The 24,299-nt window shown below is 40.8% G+C and overlaps 1 protein-coding gene across 2 annotated transcripts in view; it reads left to right on the top strand.

Moving 5' to 3' along the window:
- Positions 1 to 24,299, top strand: part of SLC9A9 (solute carrier family 9 member A9) — a 530,083-nt gene that overhangs the window by 440,843 nt on the left and 64,941 nt on the right. For both annotated transcript variants that reach the window (XM_033090158.1, XM_033090162.1), the window contains one exon: positions 8,402 to 8,481. In XM_033090158.1, coding sequence (XP_032946049.1) covers positions 8,402 to 8,481 — 80 coding nt within the window. The remainder of the gene's footprint in view (positions 1 to 8,401; positions 8,482 to 24,299) is intronic.

The raw sequence follows: 24,299 nt of genomic DNA, 5'->3' as shown, positions 1-24,299 counted from the left end.
TACTTTTCTCAAAACACTATTAGTTACAATAACAACAGCAACAATAACAAAAACCCTTATCTGGGGGTTTTACAGCCTAGTACGTATTCAATTTATGAAATATTTGTGGGGCTCTACTGTGGAATTTACACTCTATGAGGCCAAGTCCAACAGCATTGGGACAAGTATGGAAAAATGTTAATAGTTGTTAAATATGGAGGATGTATATGTGGGGAACTTTATTCTGTTTTCTGTAAGTCTCTTAGGAATATGCAAAAATATTCACAAGGTAAAATGAAATTTTGTTTGATGATTAGATGACCCTACCATCTGCTAATTAATCTCTTCCCATCCTGCACTACTTATATTTCCAGCCCTTGCAACTCTAGATGACTGTGCAGTTGTGTAAGTATCAACTGTGCAGAAGAACACATACTTTTTCCCCCCCAGATGAACTCTTTCAAGTTTTAAGGTTATTCGAGGTTAAGGTTTTCTAGGACTCAGCAAACAAGTCTTCGTTCCCCTTGCTCACACCCTTCATGTTTTCACAGACACTGTTGTGTCTCTTTTCAGTGCTGGTCTTTCTGCTGAAGAAATCCTAATCCTTTTCATCTCCTTCTGCTCAGCTGTTGAAGTTGCCCTTCTCTGGACCTTTGTCTGTTCTGCTCTGACGTCCCCAAGCTGCAGTGAACAGAACCAATCTACCCATTCTATACATAAGCATAAACAACAACCAAAAGTAGAATTTCAACGAAGGGACTATTGGAAGCAAAAATGCAATTGGAAGTTAGCATTAAGTGAGCACATAAGAAAGCAAGCATAGCATTAAAAAATAAAATTATGTTAGGAAATATGAAAATTAACCTCGTAACAACTGGCAGAGTGGAGATGGGAGAAAAATGAGTCTTTAAAAACAGTTGTTTTTCTTACATCCAAGCTCCACACCTTCAAGAGTTTTAACCTCTATCACATGTAGAATAAAATTAAGTTCACCATGACAGTCAGTGATCCAGCCCCTCTCTGTGTCTCTCACTCCCTCTCCATCGCTCCCACCTTGCTCACCCAGCTCCAGCACGTGGCCTTCCTGCCGCATGAGGGGCACCATCGCAGTGACTCCAGCTCCTTCCTCTTTGCAGTGCCCTCTGCTGGACTGTTTTCCCCCAGATCCCACAGGGCTCACTGCTGCGCATCATCCGGGCCTCTGGTCAAATGCCGCACTCTCAGAGGGGCCTGCCTTGACCCGCCAATGTCCTCTCCTCACTGTTCTCCCATCCTCTTCACTTTATAGCAGGGAGCTGTGTGCCTTTGTGTTATCAGTGCCCCCGTTAGAGGATAAGCTCTGTGAGGGTGAAGACTTTGCCTTGGTCACTGCTGCATCCTGCTCACACCCAGATTAGTGCCTGACACGGGCGGTTCTGTGAATGAATGACTACACGTAAGAGTGGAAGTTCCGGAACCAGACTGTCTGGGTTCACACTGCACCTTTTCCCACTATGTGTCCTTGGGCACGTTTAACTTCTCTGTATACTTACACTATAAACATGTTACCTTTGTGAATACATTTTCTAAACTACAAAATGATGCCTCATCATTTTATTATTTCTTCCCAACTCCATTCTATTGCCTTTTGCACCTAGAACTTATGATTCCAATAGTGTTGTATTAGCTTTCTCTTGCTGATAACAAATTATCCTAAAATTTACTGCCTTAACACAACAAACGTTTATTACCTCAGTTTCCATGGGTCAGGAATTTGAAAGCAACTTAGCAGAGTGTTTCTGCCTCGGGATCGCTCATGAGGTTGCAGTCCGGATTCAGCCAGAGCTGCAGTCGTCTGTAGGCTGGCCTGCAGCTGGAGCAGCCTCTCTGTGTTGGCAGGAAGCCACGGGCAGGGAGACGCAGTTCTTCACCACACAATCTCTTCATAGAGCTGCTTCAGTGTCTGCACAAAATGGCAGCTAAATTCCCTCAGGTGGCCCAGGGGAGGCAGCAAGGAGGAAGCCACATGCCTTTTCATGACTGAGCTTTGATTATGACACTCCATCACTTCTGCCCCATTCTATTGATTAAAGATGAGTCACTAAGTCGCCCACGCACAATAGGACAGGAAATTAGTCTCCATCTTTTAAAGGGAAAAGCACCAAAGAATATGTGGGCATACATTTAAAACCCCACACAATATTATATTTAGTTAAACCAAACAGTTTCTTTTCCCCTTGGATCTTTTACACAGACAAAGAGTTATTTGAACCAGGCCCTTTCTTTTATCTAAACCATGATTTTATCCCATCTGGTCGTGTATCTGTGATGTCTACACGTCTGACCGTTTTACCCATCTTTGACTAGTTGTCTCCCTAAGCATATATTTTCGGACTACAACTTCTTGGGACTATTTATGAATTTATCATGGCCTGGGGGAGGTGAGAATATTTGTCTTGCTCTTTTGTTGCTTTCAGTTTTATATCCCACATATCAGTGAAATCATTCGGTACTTTCTATGTAGAGGCTGAGAATTAATGACTTACTTTTTTAAATGTAAATTTGAAAAAAATTCCTATTGGCCTTCAATTATATTACGCTCCCTTTTCAGAATCCAGAAATATTTCTCTTTAAGGGAACAAGATCTGGTCCTCTCCTTGGTAATTAGAAAATCAAGACAGCAAACTTGAAAATGTTACATAAATAATTTCAAACTTGGGGAGGTGGTAGGGCAGAAGTACTGCGGTGGAGCCCCATTCACACGAACTACTAGAAAAACGATTCTGGAGCTCATAAGGAGCTCTGCAGATCTGTTATGATAATGATTTGTCTTTGTTATCATGCCATGCATCTTGCATTGACATTAACATTGAGTATGAAATACTGAGAAATCTCTCTTAATCCATTGAAGCCCCCTGAAATTCGGAGTGTTCCCACATGATTATCCCAGAGCAGAGTTCATCCAGTTCACTTCGCAAATTGAGAGAGGAATGTACTTACATTTATTTAGCTGTTTTTCATCAAGGTTAATACAACTAACAATTCTTTCTTGCTTCAGTGTGTGGTGTTCACAGACTTCTGGCTGGAGCCTTTTGTTTTCTCTCAGGGGTCCAAATAAACCTAAAACAGAGTATAGTAATATTTTTTTCTGTTGCTGTCTTTCTGGGGTTGTGCTAAGAGTGAGGGGGGTCACTTAAAAGATAACTACTCCCTGCTGTGCTCTGTCGCTTTCTTTTTTTTTTAACTAAAGTTTGTCGAGGTGACAATGGTTAGTAAAGTTACATAGGTTTCAAGCGTACAATTCTGTATTACATCATCTATATATCACATGTGCTCACCACCCAGAGTCAGTTCTCCTTCCATCAACACATATTTGATCCCCTTTACCTTCATCGACTACCCCTTCCCTCCTTACCCTCTGGTAACCACTCAACTTCTGTCTGTATCTATGAGTTTTTGTTTATTTATTTGTGCTAAGCGAAATAAATCAGAAAAAGTTGAGAACCGAATGATTTCACTGATATGTGGGATATAAAAATGAAAGCAACAAAAGAACAAGACAAACAAATAAAGAAATTTTCTAACCTCTGGACTATTCTGTTGTTTAAGGGGAAAAAGGAAAGGTGTCAAATGCCCCAGTCATCTTTAAATTTTCTCAGAAATAGAGGATAATAAAAGAATCAGAAACTGCACATTATTGAACACTCTGCTTCCTAGAAGTATCAAGGGCAAATTAAAGTTGGGATTCAATGCTCTTGAATCTCCAGTTTCTATTACAACTGTGAAACATAATGTTCAGAATGGGTAAGCGTTTTGTTATTAAACAGTAAATGGTAGAGAGTCAGAACTCAAATCCTGGCCTGCAGCTTCTGGATCCTATGCTTGTTCCAATGTGCACACCACTTCCCCTTGGGGATAAAGGAGCTCAGAAGAGAAGGAACATTGCTAGTGATAAAGAAAATGCCACCGAATTCCAGATTCTACTTCTGATGACTGTTCACATCAGTTGTCCTTGGGGTGTGAGCTGATCTCTGTTCCAGAATAATCCAGGTATATTGATGCTACTTGCTGTCCTGCCTAGCCGGGCTTCCCAGGGACTTGCTGTCGTGCTGCCTCATCAGAGACCTTCCCTGCTCCGAGGTGACTGCAAAGCCTGGCCTCCTCTCGGCATATTTATCTTCAACCCCAGTGCACAAGCAGAGCACACAGTAGACTAACTCATTTATTTCTACTCATTTATTGATGGCCTTTCATAACCAAGTTATTAAGTCATCAATAACTTCACAGAAATAAATGAATGGATCCAGAACTGGGCCAACAGCTATTTAAGATATATCCTCAAAACTTTATCTAGGATCAGCAAGAAAGTGATATTTCCCTCACCTGGGAAAACATGTTCTATGTTTTATTCTAATTGGAACCCAGTTTATTTCTCTACTAAGTAGTGAAATGAATAGTACCCCCACTTTCCCACGTAAAATAATGTTTGAAAAAAATGATTACATGTGGTAACATTTTTCCAAAATGCTGCTTAATATATTTTGCTCTCATCAGCTAACAAAAAAACTACCTTGGAAGTTTTGCCAGAAATAGAGTATAAGCTCTTTCAGGAGTGTTATGAGTTCTGATATATTCCCTTCAGGAAATGAAATAAAATATAAGATAATAGATTATAAAATAAAAAATAATAAAATAAAAACAAAACAAAATAAAATAAAATAGAGAGGGAAAAAGGAAAGCAGGACAGGGAGCATTTCTAAGACCTTAGGAAACCCTTGAAGCCAGTATCCAGGAGTCTAGAGAAATTCCTGTCACTGAAGTGAAGTTTCTAGCGGGCCACTTTCAGAGCCCTCAGCGGTTCGTCTAGCTGAGGACAGCCATACATGTCCATTATGTACTGGGAAATACAGAGCTGCTCTGCCTCAGCCTCATGAGCACCCAGTCTCCTGAGCTCAGCTCCTTGTTCAGACACTTCTTCAATCTAGTTTGCTCCCAACTTATACCCGGAGGCCCCATCAAGATGAGAGCAATCTTGGCTGCTGAGGGGCCACAAGTGTGCTTGGAAAGCTCTCTGTGCCCCAGTTGCCTCAGTTTCCTCATCTGTAAAATGGAAATAATAATAATAAAGCCTACTTCATTAAATTGTTATAAGAAATAAAAGAGTTATATATGAACAGCATTCAGAATAGTATCTAGCCCATGGTATGTGTTCAAGGAGTGTTAGCTGTTATTGCTATTGTTTACATTAATAAAAATGTAGTATTTGCATATGATTAGGGACTCAGAGACCAGCCAGTCCAATATCCTCAGTTTATTTTATAATCAAGGAAACTGCAGCCCAAGTAGCCTATTATACAATGTCTGTGCTTTCCCAAGTTTAAGGCCAAATGAGATACTGGCAGAAAGAAGACCATCTTTGTAGTCTAGCAGTTCTACATGCAAAATCCAGCTCTGTCACTTGCTAGCTGTGTGACTTTGGGTTCATCTCTTCCTTTTCCTTGGCTTTTCTAGGTCCTCACCTATAAAATGGGTATAACACGACCTACCTGGATGGATTGTTATGAAAATTGAAAAATAATGAATGGAAATTTAATGACTGGATAATGTGACTAGCATGCTGCCTAGGAATTAATGAGCATGCAAGAGCTGGGAATTGTCACAGCTTTAAATGTCATTCAGTTGGGCTGCTGCAGAGTGGATGCTAGAACCTGGCCCTTGTCTGCCAGCTGAGCTCACCACTACATACCACTTCTTTAGTAGAAAAGGAACAAACAAACAAAATCAGGAATTTGTGTAAACTCCTTTCTATCAGTTTTCTTCAATGACTATCTTAATGGATAAAAATTCTGTAAGTTCTTATTGTTCTTAAAGAAAAGGAGAGAAAGAGAGAGAGAGCCCCTCCCCACTGTTGGCCCAGAGTAGGGTTTCGAGGCGGGAATTCCCACCCATTCTCAGGAATTTTTTTCCACTTTCTTGTTCCCGAATCCCGAGAAAAAGCTGGTCAGGAAATTGGGAAAATCGGCTCCTTTAACCCAGGTTATTGGTAGTATCAGCCATCAATTTGTGGAAATGATTCGTCGTGAAGACAGAAAACAGTTTATATCTCGGGATTCGGGAACAGGAAAACGAAAAAAATTCCTGAGAACAGGCGGAATTTCCCACCTGGAAACCCTAGCCCAGAGCTTTCGTAACTAGTTGAATTGAGGGGAACCAGTTTTACTCCTCCAGCTGAGCCCCAACATGTTGGGTCTGTTGGGGAGATGGTGATTCCGAAACAACCTGCAGATGTTGCAAGATGATGAAAACACTATGTGTAGCATGATTTTGCAAATCTGACACCTTTGTTGAGATAGAAATAGCTAGAGAAAGGTTCAGGGAAGGATAGAAATTGAACCACACACTGGTTTCCTTTTGGGAGGAATATGATGAATAAATTCTAACTCTAGATCACAGGGCATGGCATTAAAGGTCTGTCAGAAAACAGATCTGTGGGATCTGTGGGATTCTAATGTCCATGAAAAGATTTTAGATGTCCTACAGTGGGGGGTGGAAATGGGGAGTGGGTCCCATGACCAAGTGTGAGAAACGCTTTCCTCTCGAAGACTAACAATGGTCATTTATAAATGAAAGACTCTGAGAAATCCTGTATATAAGGAATCTGTTTAACGTGGTCTAACCCGTTCTTTCCAGCATGATTGGCACAGAATTTCCATCAAAATCTCTATCAAAATACATGTCAAAGCCCATTAAATTTAACTACATCAAACAACTTTCTAGATATAGCCATTTCTATCTGAATTGTGAAGCAGTGGTCATGCAAATTAGCTCATAGATCCTGCCATATCGGTGAGACTCTTGTTCAACATTAATTTTCTTAATAATTCCTATTTTATTAAACAGCTAAGAAATGCCACATTTTGACATCAATAAAAATGATATTTCTTTCAGATTGCTGTTGTGAGAATTTTGCAGTTTACTTCTGTCAAATTTGTATGGTACTTACTTATGATTTACCAAAAGGTCAAGACTAAGGGGGGTGATAACAGTCTAATAATTTTTAAACTAGTTTTCATTCATTTTATTTTTGGTAGGTCACCACCAAATGCTATGGCTAATCACTACTAGGGAACACCATTTGGAAATCAAGGTTTGAAATCAGAGATTTCAAATTTGATTGCGAGTCTCTGCTTCAACCATTTTAGACAAAAGATAAATGACTGGCTAGAATTGGACCACATTTTGCTGTCTTATATTCCCATTTCCTTTGTGGGGGATGGACCAGCAGCATTGGCTGGTACACATTTCAGAGAGTGGAATACAGTCCTTTGTGTTCAGCTATTTATCATTAACCCTCAAGGGAACTATCTGAGAATGGGCGAAAAGTAAATAAAATAAAATGAAAGCAAGTTATTTGGGCTCATCTAAGGGCTGGCTTTGGAGCAGCCCATGCATTACCATTGTCTCCCATGGGTCATAATTTCTTGAAAATGTTCACATTATTACTGGACTATGAACTCATGATACAATTTGGGGATGGAAACTGTGGGCCCAAACAAAACAATGAAGTCCATGTTAAGATGTAAGTGCTTTTAATGATGGACATAGTTACAGCTGACTGAAGCCTGGAATTCCCTTAATATGTAAAATGGGGTACACAAAGGAAAATGACACTGAATCTCCTCCTTCCCACACTGCAATGTGCATTATCTTCTGTCTCTCAAGTTCATACAAAGTTTTCACCTTTTTACCACGATTCCATCCTCTGCTCTCACACAAACACCCATCAAATGTTTTCTCCTTTGTCCTTCTTAATTCCTTTTCTTCCTTCCTCCCACTGTGACCCTTTTAGAAAAAAAGAATAAAATGAGACAAGCACATTCAGTTATTACAGGCTTCCTATCAGGAATATCTATTTCAAAAACTCTTAAAAATCAAAGCAAGAAGATATCCAAAATTAGCCATAGCATTTGGTGGTGACCTACCAAAAATAAAATGAATGAAAACTAGTTTAAAAATTATTAGACTGTTATCATCCCCCTTAGTCTTGACCTTTTGGTAAATCATAAGTAAATACCATCCAAATTTGACAGAAGTAAACTGCAATATTCTCACAACAGCAATCTGAAAGAAATATCATTTTTATTGATGTCAAAATGTGGCATTTCTTAGCTGTTTAATAAAATAGGAATTATTAAGAAAAGTAAATGTTGAACTACGCCACAAGAGTCTCACCGATACGGCAGGATCTATGGGCTAATTTGCATGATCACTGCTTCACAATTCAGATAGAAATGGCTATATCTAGAAAGTTGTTTGATGTAGTTAAATTTAATGGGCTTTGACATGTATTTTGATAGTGAGAATATATTATATATTAATGTTGATATTATATGTCAATATGTTATATTGATTATCCAATGCCTTTTCTATTGTCTCTCCCCAGGAAGCTAATAACTTGGATAAAAGCACGACAAAAACGGAGAGTGCTTGGCTCTTCAGAATGTGGTACGGTTTTGACCATAAGTATCCTTTAATACTGACGATCTCCCAGGTCCCGCTGCCTGGCAGAGATTAACTTGGACCACTTCATCAACGAGATGTGTGCTTGTGCTCTTCAAGAAATACAGAAAGGTAAAGTGAATTCATGACTAAACTTACCGAAAAGAACCATATCAAAAACTAAGAAGCTGTGTCGTCCATGCTTAGGTGTTATAAGAGGCTAAAGTAAAATGTCTCAGAATCAAATGAATTTAGCGTTTTCATGGCAGTCTAGCATTCCCTAATGCCAGATGATAAACTCCTAGAGTCCTGAAGGACCGATCTATTTTATTTATTTGACTGTTCTTCCCTTTGTAAAGATCTTACTTCTGGTCCAGTTGGCCGGAGCGACCCACACAGCTCCTTCAGCCTTTTCCCAGGAACCCATCTGTGTGCTTTGGTTTCGTGCAGTAAAAACATGAAGGAGGGGACAGGGGAATGAAGGGGCCGCGGAGAAGAATGTTTCTGCTCACCACATTATAAAATAGCACTACTTGGCTTTCTAGGCAGACTTGAGTGAGCCTGTCTCAGTGAAGGGCAATTTTTAAATTCTAGCAATCAGTGTGAAAGTGCTTCAGATACACCTTACCATGTGACTCCGGGCCTGAGAAGTCAGGCCTGAAGGACTTTGCCGGCGTGAGTTGCAGTAAGCCATCCATCTCTAATCCCAAACAGAAGCTTCGCAGAAGAAAGGAAAGGACTGCGCTGAAAATTGAATGTGTTGGGTCTTTGTAGTTAGTTTTCCACAGTTATAAATCCCTGTCCTTTCAGGGAGAAAATGTCAGTCTCTGGGTGATTTTAAAGCATTGCTGCAATGATTAAAGCCACAGCAGATCAGTGGGAGAGGAAGAATTAAGAATAGAGAAAAGAAATTCAAAGAATGAAATGAAATAGAGGTAAAAATGGAAAGGGCAGAAGAGGCAAGAAAAATACTGGAAATTCACAGTAGGGAGGAAAGGAAAGCAAATTAGAGGAAGGATTGTGTAGAAAAAAAAATTTAAGTAAGACTGAAGTACAGAGAAGCCAATTGAAGAGTGCACAGATAAGCAAAAGTAAAACAAGATGAGAATTAGAAAGGAATTCTACAAAAATAGAGCATTCCAAGAATTACAAAATAGACATGTGGGAAGTGAAAATTATTTGAGGCTACAGATCTGTGGTCAGATATGTTATCTTGCCTTGCTCAGTCTTGAGCTTTTAAGGACTGTCTAGGTTGCTACCACCTGAAAAGCAGCACCCCTCAGACTCTGGGTGGTGAGCACACAATGTGATACTATATAGATGATATATTATAGAAATGTACACTTGAAACCTACATAATTTTACTAATCATTAACTATGTTTTGGGGATTCCGGTATCTCACTACCCAAAGCCGTCCTGATCGCTCTAGGGAAAAGTGGTTCTTAGAAGATTGTACTGTTTATGTTCCTGGTTGATTTCTCTTCTGAAAATGCAATTTTCCCCTGACATTGCTTTCTTTAGGTATCTGATAACCAAATTTTACAAAGTTAAAAAAAAAATGACTAAAGAGTGCACATAAAGTTTGCTTGGTTATGGAAAGGTGTATGGCAAGAAAATTGTGAATTGGAAATGAGATAAAAGATGTGTTTTTTTTTCAAATTTTGACAGTGCTGTGTGTAAGGCTTTAAAACAAAGAAAAGTAATAAAGTGGAAAAAGGTATCTTGAAGACAAGAAAATGAAAGTGAGCGAACCCACCCAAAGTTTAAGCTCAGAGCAGTGGCACTAAATGCAGATGATGTCATAGTTTTTATCTCACTTTTCAGCAGAGGTTTATTTCCATATGATTAGGGACAGACTAGCAACAAATGAAAGCAGATTTACACTCTCATGACATCCCTTCTCATGGTAATTTGTCCTCCTGTGTATTCATTCTAGAAATTGCTGTGCTGCTATCACTGCACAAATGTATTTTCACTTAGACAACAAAGTTCTTATATCCTAGTTATGCTATGAATTCATACCCAGAGAGTAGCAAACTAACTAGTTTCCACTCTGTGACCTCTTGATATATCTGTGTTTATAGAGACAAATTATCCACTTGACATTTATGTTCATACTATTGTTCACCTAGAACCCAGGTGATGTGCCCCATGAACCTCATAGGTAGGCCATGCTGGCCCCCAAGTGAAGGGATGATCCCCTGGGGTCAGGTTGCCTGTCCTGGGCCAAAAAGGAATTGTTGTGAGTCTGAAAGAAATTGATTATGCAGTTTGGAGCTGCTCAAGTTTCACTTCAGTAAAATTGCATCATGCAAAGGAAGCATCATAAAGAATACTGACAAAAGAAAAAGACGAATAAATAAGCCTTCATATGCACCTGTATCAGTCAGGGTTCTCCAGAGAGACAGAAACAGAACCAGTAGGAGCTATATACACATATATAAATGCATGCATATACATACAAACATACACATGTGTACACTCATATGCACACATACACATACACACATATAAAGAGATTTATATACGGGGTTATGTGACCGTAGAGGCTGGCCAGTCTAGAATCTGCAGGGCAGGTCAGCAGGCTGGAATCTGTCCATCAGGAACCAGTGCTGCCGTCTTGAGGCAGAACTCCTTCCTCAGGGAGAGCTCAGTTTTGCTCCTAAGACGTTCCCACTGATTGGGTGAGCTTCCCTCCCCCATTCTGGAGGATCATCCCTTTACTCAAGGTCAACGGGTGGGGATGTTAACTCTCCTACAAAATACCTTCCCAGCTGCACCTCGATTAGGGTGCTACAGCCCAGCCAAGGCGACACGTAAAACTCACCATCACAGTACTCAATTCACATTCAATGTATGCCCAATATTCATATCCAAGAATAGAAAAAGACCATCTTATTTCACCATTGTTATCAACAAAACAAGCCACTGTTGCTCATAGTTTTGTTTTCTATTTTTCACTTTTTCATAGCATAATTAATTAATACATACACACATTCCCATAAAAATTTTCCAAAACTACAGGAGAATAAAAGTCATAAAAATTAACATTTGATGAGGATGAACAATGGCCAAGTACTATGTTGAGTGTTTCACGTTTATTATTTCATGTCACCTGCACAGTTCTGTAGAGTATAATGCAACACAGATGGACTGCTGATTGTGGCAGCCTCTGCTAAAACAACCTGGGCTGCCCTGTTCCAGAGCGTTGTTGGAAGCCTGTGGTGCCAAAATTGATGATTAATTAAGGTTTCATTATGATTCAGTGTGAGCAGCAATTCTGAGTCATGCAGTGCAAAGAAGAAATGGAGAAGGAACAGATGAAGAAGGGAATTGTGCTACTCGCACCAATGTTTTCCACTGAGTACATTTTTCACGTAATTCTCGTAACAACACTTTTTGTTTTATTTAATTTTTATAAGCACCCTCTTTGAGGTGGAAGAAACAAAGTCTCAGAGAACTTAACTTTCATAAGTTTCCATAACTGGTGTCAGTCAATTCCGGGATTCAAGCTCAGAAAGTTCGTGGCTAGACTTTAAATAAACATTATCAGTGACAACTCTATGTCCATGATATTCCTTAGTCTACATGCAAAATCCCATTTCGATATGTTCGTAAAGTCACCATCAAATCAGTGAATAATTATAACTGTTTACCTCATGTAGTGGAGAGCTCTGGGTCAGATCCTTGACTTTTCATGAGAAGAAAGCTAAAAATGCCAAGACTCCGAGAATAGTTTAGTTTCATAGAGATGGATGCACTCTAGCCAAGCTCCAAGGAGGCCCCGACTTCCACCAGGTTCAGGGGGCACATCACCTGGGTTCTAGGTGGACAATAGTATGAACATAAATGTCAAGTGGCTAATTTGTCTCTAACAATACATATCCCCATGGGGAGGAGTTTTCTTTCCCAGCCATGAGAAGGCTCAGGTCACAGTCGGGCTCCAGTGTCCCTTTTGCCCATTGTCCTGCTGGCTCCGTGACTTACTCTGCTCCAGACACCCTGGCCTTTCTGAGACACACCAAGCACATTCCTGCTTTTGAGCCTTTGCACTGGCTCTTCCCTCTGCTTGAGATGCTGTTCCCTTGGACATGTGCATGCCTATTTCTTCCCCTCTCTCATTCCACTTGTCAGTGAGACTTTCCTGGCTCCGTTTGTAAATTATCAGTCCCAACAGGAGCACTCTTCCGCCCCTTCCCCACTTCATTTTTCACCCTAACGTTATCTCTATCTGATACAGTAGGCATTTCATTTGTTTTAATCGTCTTCTCCAACCAGGTGTGCTTTCTGGACAGGGATTTGGGTGTGTCTTTATTCACTGGTGTGTCCTTCAGGCATAGAACACTCAATACATATTTGTTGAATGAAGCAAGCAAGCAATACCTTCCATCCAGGACAACTTCATTCTAGACATTGATGTAGCTGGAAAATCCAATTAATTATCTGAAGATTGCTAAGTGAGTCTAAGAGCAGAGCAAGGCAAACTAGATCATCTTAGTGTTTTCACCCAGACACACCCCATAGAGACCCCTACCACCCAGCCTCAGTGTCTCTCTCTCCCGAGGCAGGGGCAGCCACATCAGTGACCTTAGGTTGAGTTAGTACTCCTTACCTGGTAGTCAGGCCTGGCTCTGCCTCAGTAGCCACTCTGTCTGTCTGGATGCTTTCAAATGCATCTTCTCTCATCAATTATGTGTTAATTTTATTAACATAAAAACTCAAAATTTTAGAGCCACCTATCTTCCTCACTAACAATCTTTTATAATGAGGAGGTTGGGAGCAGAAATCAATGTCCCTTTATTCAGATTTTAAGACAGCAGATAAAATGGTTTGCTGAGATTCACAGTGTTACAGCTGGCATGGGAATCTTATGTTGCCTTGTTCATAAGTGACTGATGATTGAGCTGGACTGTCTGCTTCTTACAGTCTCTTTCCATTCTATCATTTATCATCTCTCTCTTTAAGCATGTGTGTATATTAGTCCTACAAATGTGAATGACACAGGATAAGAATGACGTTTCCCAAGATAAAAATGGCCACCTAAAATCATTTTTAGCACTTCCTGTAGGCTGATATCAACTGAAAATAAGGAGTTATCATGTGGTTGCCAATATTTTACATAAGTGTAAATAAAGTGCAAAGATAACAATAGATTGGCAAGTTGACCCAGTAACAGAATTACATAAAGTCACGTGGGTGGGGGCTTTCTTCCCGTCACTGGTTTGGAATGAAGAGTGCATGGAGGTATTACCAACATAACGAAAGGCCCATGGCAGTACGTGTGGGTGCTGCAGCTCAGGAGTTTCTATTGAAGAGTCTGGCAAGGAAAGTGGCAGATACCAGACCCCCTCCTGTACTGAAGTGTAACAGGCTGGGGCTTCCTTCCAGGAAAAGTAAATATGAACATTGGATCATTAAAAGTGATGCTCGGAACAAGTATTCAACAGATTTAAATGTAATGGCATCGTAGTCTGTAAAAAAAGGAGGGGAGGGAACTTTCCCCCTCCTAAAACTTGACAGAATTCATTATATCCCACACAGTCATGCTTATTTTAAATCATAGGTATGAATATTGTGAGCAGTAATTTCCATTTTAAATGGTGATCACTGCATTGCAGTAATTTCTTATTCTGACTAGCTGAAGCATCCATGAATTATTTATTGGGATAGTACTGTGGCCTTGTGAGTGACTTGAGTTTACTTCACAAAAAACTCTCAGAGGAACAAGGAATGTTAGCTCTGTGATCCTGGTTTTATAAATGAGGCAACTGAGCCCAAAGGAGTGAAAGGTGCATCCAAGGTCATGGACAGACTTGGAACCTGCATTCATAATCAACAAAGAGCACACTGTGTCCACCTGAAGACTCCAAGGGGCCTGGTTCAGAGGTGCCCCCGCTGATTTCTGGTGGCATTAATGCATGTGATGCGACTGTTGTAAGTTGCCTGACAGACAATCGATAGTTTCATGCGATAGCTTCTTTGGTGACTTCACCATCAGAAGCTTCACCAGTCCTGGGTCAGGATGTATTTTACTTTCAGTAACAGCAGGAGGGATAGCAGAGGATATCCTTCGTTCAATGGAGTGCCTACTGTGCGCCAGGAAAGATACAAGGTACTGAGGCCTGGCAGCACACAGGGCAGGTATGAGGGACCGTCCTGAAGTCTTACTTATTTGCCTCATTGAAATGAGTCATGGCCCCAACGCCCCTTAAAATGACAGGTGGTCTTTAGGATAAGAAAGAGGGACTCTGGCATGACCAGAGTTTAGTGGGGGGACTCTTTCCATCCATAAATTAAAATCATTTGCTACCTTCACTTGCAAAATGTAACCAGATAACTCCACAGTGGTTTCAGAAAGCACCAAAATTTCAAAATATTTTAAACAAACAGAAGCAATCAGTTTTCTACAGACTCTCTCTAACTACATTCCCACTGGTATCCCCCATGAGGGTGCACATGGCATTATAACTACTTCCCTCTGGGGAAGCTAGCTGTAGTGGGGAGCCGCGCTTGCACTGGGCAGCAGTGCAGTCACCACTCCCACCCAGGTGGTTAATCCATTGGGTATTCAGCTTGACTTTTGGTTATCCATGTCCTCGCAGGCACTGGTGTAAAAAGATCTTGTAGATAAGATAGGCCTTCACTAACCAACCAAAGTGAAATGAAATTAAAATTCACTAAAAGAAAACACCACCTTCCCAGATCTTTGTGTTCCCATGACTTTTTGGTGAGAATTAATGTAGGGGAATGCTCACAGTACCTGGAAATACGAGCTGTCTTTTGTTCAGGTCATAACTTGGGTCCTCTGTGATTGCTTCTTCCATATAACGGGAATAATAAATACTTTCCTCTGTTTTGGCTAAATCCATTGGAGAAGTGGGTGAGTTATTAAAACAGCTTCCTACTGATGGTAACTGGGTCACTTGCTTCTCAGAGACCAAATGTATCAAACCAGTTAAACAGTGCAGTTTTCTCAAGACCCTATTGCCTAAATACATTGCAGTATTCCACAGCTGGACTACAGCTCTTCTGGAGCTCTGACAAGTACAACTTGTGAATTGTTGCCCGAACATGTTGGACCCCTCACTGTGAAAGTAGAAAGTTGTAGGTCCCAAGTTGATAACTGGGTTTTCTTCCTAGGATTCTATGAGCTTTTGCATCCCTGATTTGTTTTGCGATTTCCCCAATAAAATTTTTAATGCTTTCATTTCACCTGCACTTTAAGCAAACGGTATGAAAATCTGAATTTGTATAAGAAATCAGAAGGTAACTTCCTAGAATTAATTCATAAAGTCCTTTAAATCTAACTTTTAAAAATCCATTGAACACTTTCTCATTGCAAAGCAAAGCAATATATTAGGCTCTCTTCATTTGTTTATGTATTCATTTATTCATCACACGCTTGTCAAGAATTACCACATGCCAGGTACCGTCCTGCGCACTAGAAACACAGCCGTTGATGAATTCTCACAGAGCTCACGTTCCAATCTGGTTCTGTTTTTAGATTCCTAATTTACAGATGTCTTTTCAGGGACATGACTGTGGCATAAAGATACACTTAGGCATTCCATTTTTTATTTTATCAAATAGAAGAAAGTCTGGTTCAGTGGTTAGGATTTATTGATTTGTTACTGTAGCCTATCCACTTACTAGCCATGTAAGTTTGGGAAGTTATCTACCCTTTCTGTGCCTCAGCCTCTCAGCTGCAAAATGTGGATAATCGAAGTTCCTGCCCCATAGGTTTGTTTTGAGGATTAACTGAGTTAACACAAAGCACTTAGAACAGTGCTCAATAATGTTAGCTTTATTATCATTACTACTTGTTAATGTGTACATCTTTTAAAGGCAAGCATCATGGAATGTGCTTAGTATTCATTGTCATTTATTAAACCGAGTGACCAAAATATCCATTATTTTGTGTGCTTGTAAAAATTTTTAGTTGCAATAGCTGTATTTTAATACCATAAGAAAATATTCAGTCTCCATCAAAAAAAAAAAAAAAAAAGGTTCTACTTAGGCTATAAATCAGACATAATTCTTCTTATTTGATCTTGGGTAAATGGATGTAGCTGGGTGTTAGGTAGTTCTTTTGTGTCTTATATTCTGTACATGCAATTGTTTCATTTCTGATTTTTCTAAGTTATAGTCAATCGTCCCACAGTTATTTTTCTAAAAATTACACCACAGATAGCAATTTTGACTTGATAGAGAAGTGCAGTGATTTTTCTGCTCCATAATGGAAGTAGTACGAGCCTTTGATGGTAATTATTCCTCTTGTACCTTCTTGTGATAAAGAAAATCTTTCAATTGTACCTTTCAGGTGAAGTCGTGTGTTTTGTCATTAGCAGTGTGATGTTATTTTTGAAGATTTCTAGGTCAGTATTGAATCATTTTATTAGACAAAAAGGAGAAGGAAAAAATTGCTAAAACTGACAAAAATACATGTATTACCTCAACATTGACAGTTCTAAGTTTAGTTTTTAATATATCTTTTCCATAGAAAGAGATTTTTTTTTTAAATTTTTTTCTTTAATTGCCACTTGGTCACTCCTTCTCAACTGTAGAAGCTAAGTCATTTACAGGCTGCCAACAAATTCCTGCATTACCAGAGACACCTCATCGGCCTGAGTCATGGCTGCGGGCCTCACGTATTATCACCTGACAGGGAGGCAGAGGTGGGGTCTATCTCTTGGAAGTTAGTATCCAGTCCTCGTCCACATGTGAAGCTGTGGTAAACACAAAACATGGAGGCAGACGTGGCCCTGCCCTAATTAGAGTTCACTTCACAAGGTGGATGGTGATGACACATTCTCAACATATGTCAAACCAGCTCATAAATAAGAGCGCATAAAGAGAGAACTGTGTAGGTGGTTAATGGACGAGGAGACTGTTAGAGGCGCAAGCACTGACTGTTCTAGTCATGTGGGAAAGAATCCATGGAGGAATCGGAATTTCCTAACATGAAATTAAACAATAGAAAGGGAGGAGGAGCATTCCGAGCACAGGGAGTAACGTGGAGGAAGGCCCCATGACAAGTGTGGCATGAATAGCTAAGAAGCCTGAATAAACCTGCCTGCAAGGTACAGATTGGAAGAATGAAGAGAAAGAAGGTAGTCTCCAGAGGACAGCGGAGTCAGCCTTTGAAGCAAGGACGAAACTCTTATTCCCTAAGCGAACTATAGTCAGAATTCTCTCTTACTGGTATTAGTTTTATATTTTTGTTTGGTGACTCAGATGGCTAAAGTAGAGCAATGTGTCAGAGGCTAAAGAGGCTTTAAAGTTTCCTTTTTGTCACAAATCTGATTCATCTGTATGACAGTCATTTATCACGTTATCACATTTAATGCTTCCAGAATTGGATTTAGTTTTAGCATTTCTTCCCCTGAAAAAATAAATAAGTATTTTGTTTCAATTTTTTTCAATTATTTTAACTGAACTTAGTTTTAATACTTTTCCACCCACCCCCAAATATAGTTTCTTCTGAAGCCACAGAGATTAAATAAGAAATGGTGGTTGCCCTCAAAATGCCAGCATCCCAATGAAGTAGAGACAGCAGCTGCCAGTGTACTAAGAACTAAAAGTTTTGAGCAAAAAGTGTTTTGGAAGCCAGAGATAGCTATAGCAAACTAACGAGCTTTGGAGAATTGGGGATGCCAGAGTCACACAGCCCAGGTTATAACGAAGAGAACTCCTGGCCATGTGGGAGGTGGTGTGACAAGGAGAACATAAACTTAAAATGAATGGGGACAGCTGCTCCCCATAACATCCACCAGTTTTCTGTGTGGACAGAAATGAGGACAGGAACAGTCTCATTCTCCTTTGAGAGATATTTCAGACCACTCAATATGTTTCACAATAAAGGTATCATTTCATTAAGACACTGATTCTTTAATTTCCACTAAAGAAAATGATCCAGTGGTGGAATAGTTAGGGTCTACCAGAAAGTCTTCCAGTAGTTAAAAACCCCACTCAGTCTCTCAGCTCCGTTCTGGTATTTCAGTTACCTACTCGTGGTCAGAAATGGCCGACTTTCTGACAGAGGTTTTAACTAATCTATCAGAAATTGTTGGATGAAAATTCACTTCCAAAGAAAAGGCTACTCTTTGTTCCTAAACTGATATACTAAATGCCACCAGCCCTGGGGCCACGCTCAGACTGCTGGTACTGCCGCTTGCCAATGGTAGCTGATGGTGTGGGCTTCTAAATGTAGAGGAAGAAGCACAGGAGAGCTAACCTTTTGCCAAAGGAAACAGACACATCCTCAAACCATTGCCTTTAACATCCCTTGAAGCCATTTCCTTGGAATTCCTTGAAATCCGCCAGTGTGTTGGATTTCACTGACCTGTTGCCTGTAAACATGACCAGAGTTGATTTCCGGCTTATATACATACAGGCTTCTAAACAAGTCTACCCCTAATCCTTTATCATATCTTTAATAGCTGCACCAGGAATTCCAGGAACTGCTCCGTCCCTTTCCTCATGTCCCTGTCCCCGCAACCTCAGGCACCTCTTCCCCACCCCTCACGACCACCTAGCGCTTGGGTGGCAGGCACCGAGCGCTTCACCTTTCCCTCCCCGGCTTCATGTGGACACAGATCATGCCTGAGCCAATGTCTGTCAGGAGAGGCGGCTGCCCAAGGCCAGCTGCCTGCACTGCAGACTCTGGGTGCCGAGGATAGGGGACCCCATTCAGAAACAGCTACCCTCCACATCATAAACTGCTCCAGCAGCCCAAGTTCAGAAGCCTGGTCTTCACCTTGACCAAATCGTTTTCCTTTTTTTTTTTTTTGTTTCAGTCTGAAGTCCTCAGGCCTTCCCTGAACTAAAATGTTCAGAAGATGAACAATATGGTAATTGGTAACTGTGTAAGCACTTTGCAAGCATCAAGTGCTTCATAAAGTTGAAACGATACTAAATTCAGTGACAGGTTCACAGGCCCAAAGGCCCTCGGTCTCACTATGCACATACAAAGGCTTTTACTACATTTCTATTATTTTAAAATTCTAGCTGATTTCCCGCTGTATTCAAGATTATGACAAGAACATAAGTCCCTCTCTGTCTACAGATATGTCTTACTGAGAGTGTTCCTCCCCAGATCTCTGGCACCCACAAATCCCACCCTTTTGAACATGACCCCCTGGGAAATGGATGCACTTCACTCCGCCATCAATCAGCCTGTTAAGAATCCCTATCCTTCATGGTATCACCTACGTGTGGAATCTAAAAAAATCAAACTCATAAAAGCAGGTGGTTACAAGGGGCTGGGGCTGGGAGCAATGGGCAGGTGTGGGCCAAAGGGTACAAAGTTTCAGTTCTGCAAGATGAGTAAGTTCTAGGGCTCTAAGGAAGAGCACCACGACTAGTTATTAATGCTGTGTGGTATACTTGAAAAGGGCTAAGAGAGTAGACCTGAAGTGTTCTTATCATACAAACAGTGTTTTAGCTATGTGAAAGAATGCATTTGTTAATTATATTGATTGTGGTAACCATTTCCCAACGTATGCGTAGTCAAAACTTCACATTATATGCCTTAAACATACACAATTCTTATTTGCCAATTAGTCCTCAATAAACCTGGGAAAAAATAATCCCTATCCTTGACCTTTCAGCAAGTGGAAGCTTGTGCTGGTGAGCGGAGGCCCTTCCTTCCTGGCCTCATTGTGAGGGCTGTTTGTGTTCCTGTTAGGGACTGCAGATTAAATCCCTGATGAACACAGCTCTCTGGTGACCGCAGTCTTATGCAAATCTTTGAAAATGTTGGCTGGGACATTTGGAAAAGACAGATTAGATTTAAGCCAGAGTTTGCTAAACAGCGGATCAGGACTCATTAGCGGTTCTCAAAATTAATTTAGTGGCTTCCTAAGCAACACTTTTTAATAAATGAAAGTAGACTGGAGAAAATCTGATAGTGCATTGTAGAATTAGAAGTAAATTCTATTTCATGAAACTTGTTTTAGGGGTGTGTGTGTGCGGTATACACTAGTTCGTGATGTAAAATGTGTTTCTTCCTGGGGGGTCATGATCCAAATGGTTTAAAACTTAGATCTATGTTGGCCTCAAATCCATCTGCAGGAACTCTCAGGCCTTTCCATCTATTATAACTGCTTTAAAAACAGGCACGTTGGACAAGGAGCTGTGAGAGCACAGACAAGAGAGAACCATCAAATTTTACAGGTGACTTTGCAAGTGTTCATGGAGTGAGTGGATCTGACCTGGACTTTGAGAAAAAGGTAGAATTTGACAAGTAGAAGTTGGAGGGAGGTAGAGGAAAGGACAGATGAAGCAGAGAGAAGAGAAAAGCAACACAGAGTTGTGAAGCAGTGTGAATTTGAAGACGTGGCTCCTAGGCCTGCCTTGGCCCCTCATCTAGGGAACCTCAGGTTCTGGAACGACTCAGAGCCAACGTTTTCTAAGCTATAAAATAAACATAATCATAACTGCCCTACTTAGTATCTATTAGGTTGGTGCAAAAGTAATTGTGGTTTAAAAGGTTAAAAATAATTGCAAAAACCGCAATTACTTTTGCACCAACCTAATAAAATTTTCAAATGAAATAAGGTAAGAGAAGCCCCTTTGAAAACTAGGAAGTACCAAACGAACACAAGATATGCTTACTAAGTTTTTCCAGACAAAGCAAAATTCCCAAGTAAAAGTGTTAATGTGGAAAAGTAATCTCTGTACATCAGATAAAGTGACACAGCAACTTGGCACATTTAGGGTTGGCTACTAAGAGAAGGGACTAAAAAACTGTGTTTAGGGAAATCTGGAAGAATTTTGTGTACCCGGTGAAGGTGTCTAGATTTGATTCAGTACATAATGGGGAATCAGATGATTTTCGTAGACCAGGAGTAGACAGAGTTTTGTTTTAGAAAGATTGATCGAACAGCATTGATTAGGGAGAAGTCACAAGGGCCTAAACAATGATAGTTGCAATGGGACTAGAAAGGGATTGAAGCTAGATAACTCGGGCCCCCAAATACAGAGAGTGTGATGTTGCATTTCTGGGGGTATCTGGGCCACAGAGAGGAAGGGCCAGCGAGGTGCAGTTCTAAGGAAGGGGGGGGTCCAAGTGGCGGGGGATTCCAGGCCTCATGACTGTACCTTGCTTCTGCCAGTCACAGAAAGAAGGGAGGCAGGAAGACCACTCTCTGGGGAGGAGATGAATGGGTGGTCCCCCAGCTGAAAACATGTTTACAGGAATCTGTCCGCCTTCTTTGAGCCTGTTCTTTGGGTCAAAAAACCACGCACCAAGTCTCGCCACACAAGTGGCTCTCTCTAGACCTCTGAGTGAACTTGCTTTACTTCTGAGCTGCTCTCTCATAGGGCGATGCTCCACACTGAACATCCTACTCAGAGAGACACAACACTCATCTTAGTCTTGTGTGAAAATTCAGTTTCATCGACCTGTCTTCTGTTTGTAGACTTTGCTTAAACTACCCTTAGGTTGTCTTACTTTATGAATGTAGCAATGATACTATATCCTACCAAGCCGCCTTCAAATTCATTAGCCTAGAGCAGCATGGAAATGAAGGAAATAGCTAGTTTTAGATCTGCCACCTACAAGCTGCATGACACTGGGGAAGTTACTGGAACTTTCAAGAGCTGTTATTATTCTTATTCAAGGACATGAATGATGTGCCCCACCCTCCTTCCTAACCACACTACAGCTTTTCCCTAGTTCCCTGGGATAAGACTTACCCAGGTGCTGCCCAAGGAGAGGAACTTCCAGGGCTGACCTGGCAGCACCTGCCCATGCAGGAGCAAAAGGCTCTCACTGCCCCTGTCACTCACAGGCTCTTCAGGCAGAATGACCTTGTTCAGCTCATAGTGGTCTGAAATGCCACAAGTCCCTCCTTGGCAGTAAACACACAGAGGTAGGACTACTCTGTGTGCACCACTTCATCTCCCAGTAGCCAGGGGCAGGGGGCAAGGGACTGGGGCAGGGGAAGCCTGGATCCCCATGGCCTCAGTCTGCAGAGACCTGGGGCAGCTGGCTTCCTGCTGCTCCACGATCGGGAGAATCCTTGGGGATCCCAACTGGCCAGGAAAATAAACTCTCTCTTTTTCTATCATAAAATACGATAGCAAGCATTACATTCAAGCAATGATTTAAATGAACAGAATGCTCCTTATGAGAAAGGTCAGGTATTCTCCAGCTAAATCAGAAATCATATTCAAAGGACATGCAGGTGGGCCCCGGAGGTCACAAAGCAGCAAGATCGAGTCAGAAGTCCTGGTCTGGGGCCCCAGCTTTGTCGGCCATATGAGCTTCAGCCAACCCTCCAAGCTCCAGTCTCCTCATCTGCACAGTGCACGGCACTTTCCTTCCTGTCCCTAAACAAGAGCAATTCCCCAACACAAAGCAGTCCGCATGCAATCCAGGACCCCTGAGGCCTTGATAACCCGTGATTCCCAGTGTGGGCTTCAGGTTTTTTAGTTGGCTTGCAAATTAGAGCTCATTTTTGCCTTTTATGTCTATTTATGCTTTCAACCAAAACCATATTGCATAAAGGAACTGTTTAAAACAAATCCTCCTGTAAGAATTCGGCCAAACAAGAGCTACTTTTATGAAAAGGAGTATATATTCTGCCATGGTTTTGTGTGAAGAAAGGAAAGACGTGCCTGGCTCTCTATTGCACACTTGGAATCTATTTTCCAGAAATAGGGCACGCTTTTCATGTTTTTATCCTTACAAATTTAACAAAATGAAATAGCCCATTTTGATGGCATGTAGTAAATACTGGTTCTTTCTTAGATTCCCAGGAAGTAAATGACTTGTTAACTTCCATGATTTGATCACAGGAAGCATACATGAAAACGAAAGAAATAAATGGAATAAAGTCCAATATGATGCCATTAATAGCTGTTTACCTTTCTATCCAGCTTCCCCAATGACCAGATTCTACCCTATTTCTGATACAAACAAAGGAAGCAATCTTACATTGCTCCTGACACGCCATGAACTCATCTTTTTTTTTTTTTTTTTTTAATGAGCTCTTTAAATTGTTGCCTTACAAACATTTTTTCTAACTGGATCCTTTACATCATCTTGGTTTTGGAAATATTCTTTCAAGACAGAGGTAGAAATAGTTGCTCACTAAGGATTATCTATAAAGTATATCTCAAGTATTTGGAAGGGTTGAAAATATAGCTATCCTAAGTCCAACAGGATGGCTGTGGATGAAAGTGGGCAGGTGACAACTCTGGTGGACTTTTTGTTTTAGCACAGAGCAGAAGACCCTCCTCTCTCTTGACAGGTAGGGAAACTGAGACTCAGCCAAGCAGGGACTAAAACCCAGGGCATGGGACACCCCCACCCAGGGGCCCTTTCCCTGTGTTGTACTTTATAGCTCTGAACCTCAGCTGGGAGTAGTTTCAATTTGATTTCTGGTTTAGCTGAAAAAGCTTACATTTTCTCGTAACAAATTCTTTTTGGAGGAATTTTGAATTTTATTTTTACTCCTTCCTTTACCTGTTTCCTTGAGTGATCTTCTAATTTCCCCCTTTTATCTTTCTCATCGTTCCATTTGTCAACACACACAAACCACACTATTTCTGCTCCTTTCCCACACTGCCATCTGATTCAGCCTTACGTAAAGCCCGTCTCTCTTAAAGCGCTAAATGAGCGGTTGTCAAGCTTGTGAAAGTCCCTGATCTGATACACGGCCAGATTCAATGACAAAATATACTTGGAGTGTCCCTTTCTGGGATCAATTTTATTCATCATCCCATAGCCTCACAGATTGGCACATTCTGGAGTTCTAGCAGTTGCTTCAATATATATATGTCTCCTACCAGGTCCAAGTTCAGGTCCTTGAAGTGTTAGATGCTTTGTGTTTAT

The sequence above is a fragment of the Rhinolophus ferrumequinum genome, chromosome 2 (assembly GCF_004115265.2).
Source record: "Rhinolophus ferrumequinum isolate MPI-CBG mRhiFer1 chromosome 2, mRhiFer1_v1.p, whole genome shotgun sequence".
Classification (NCBI taxonomy): domain Eukaryota; kingdom Metazoa; phylum Chordata; class Mammalia; order Chiroptera; family Rhinolophidae; genus Rhinolophus; species Rhinolophus ferrumequinum.
Note: the sequence above shows the minus strand (reverse complement) of the source record. Positions and strands in the feature narration are given on the sequence as shown.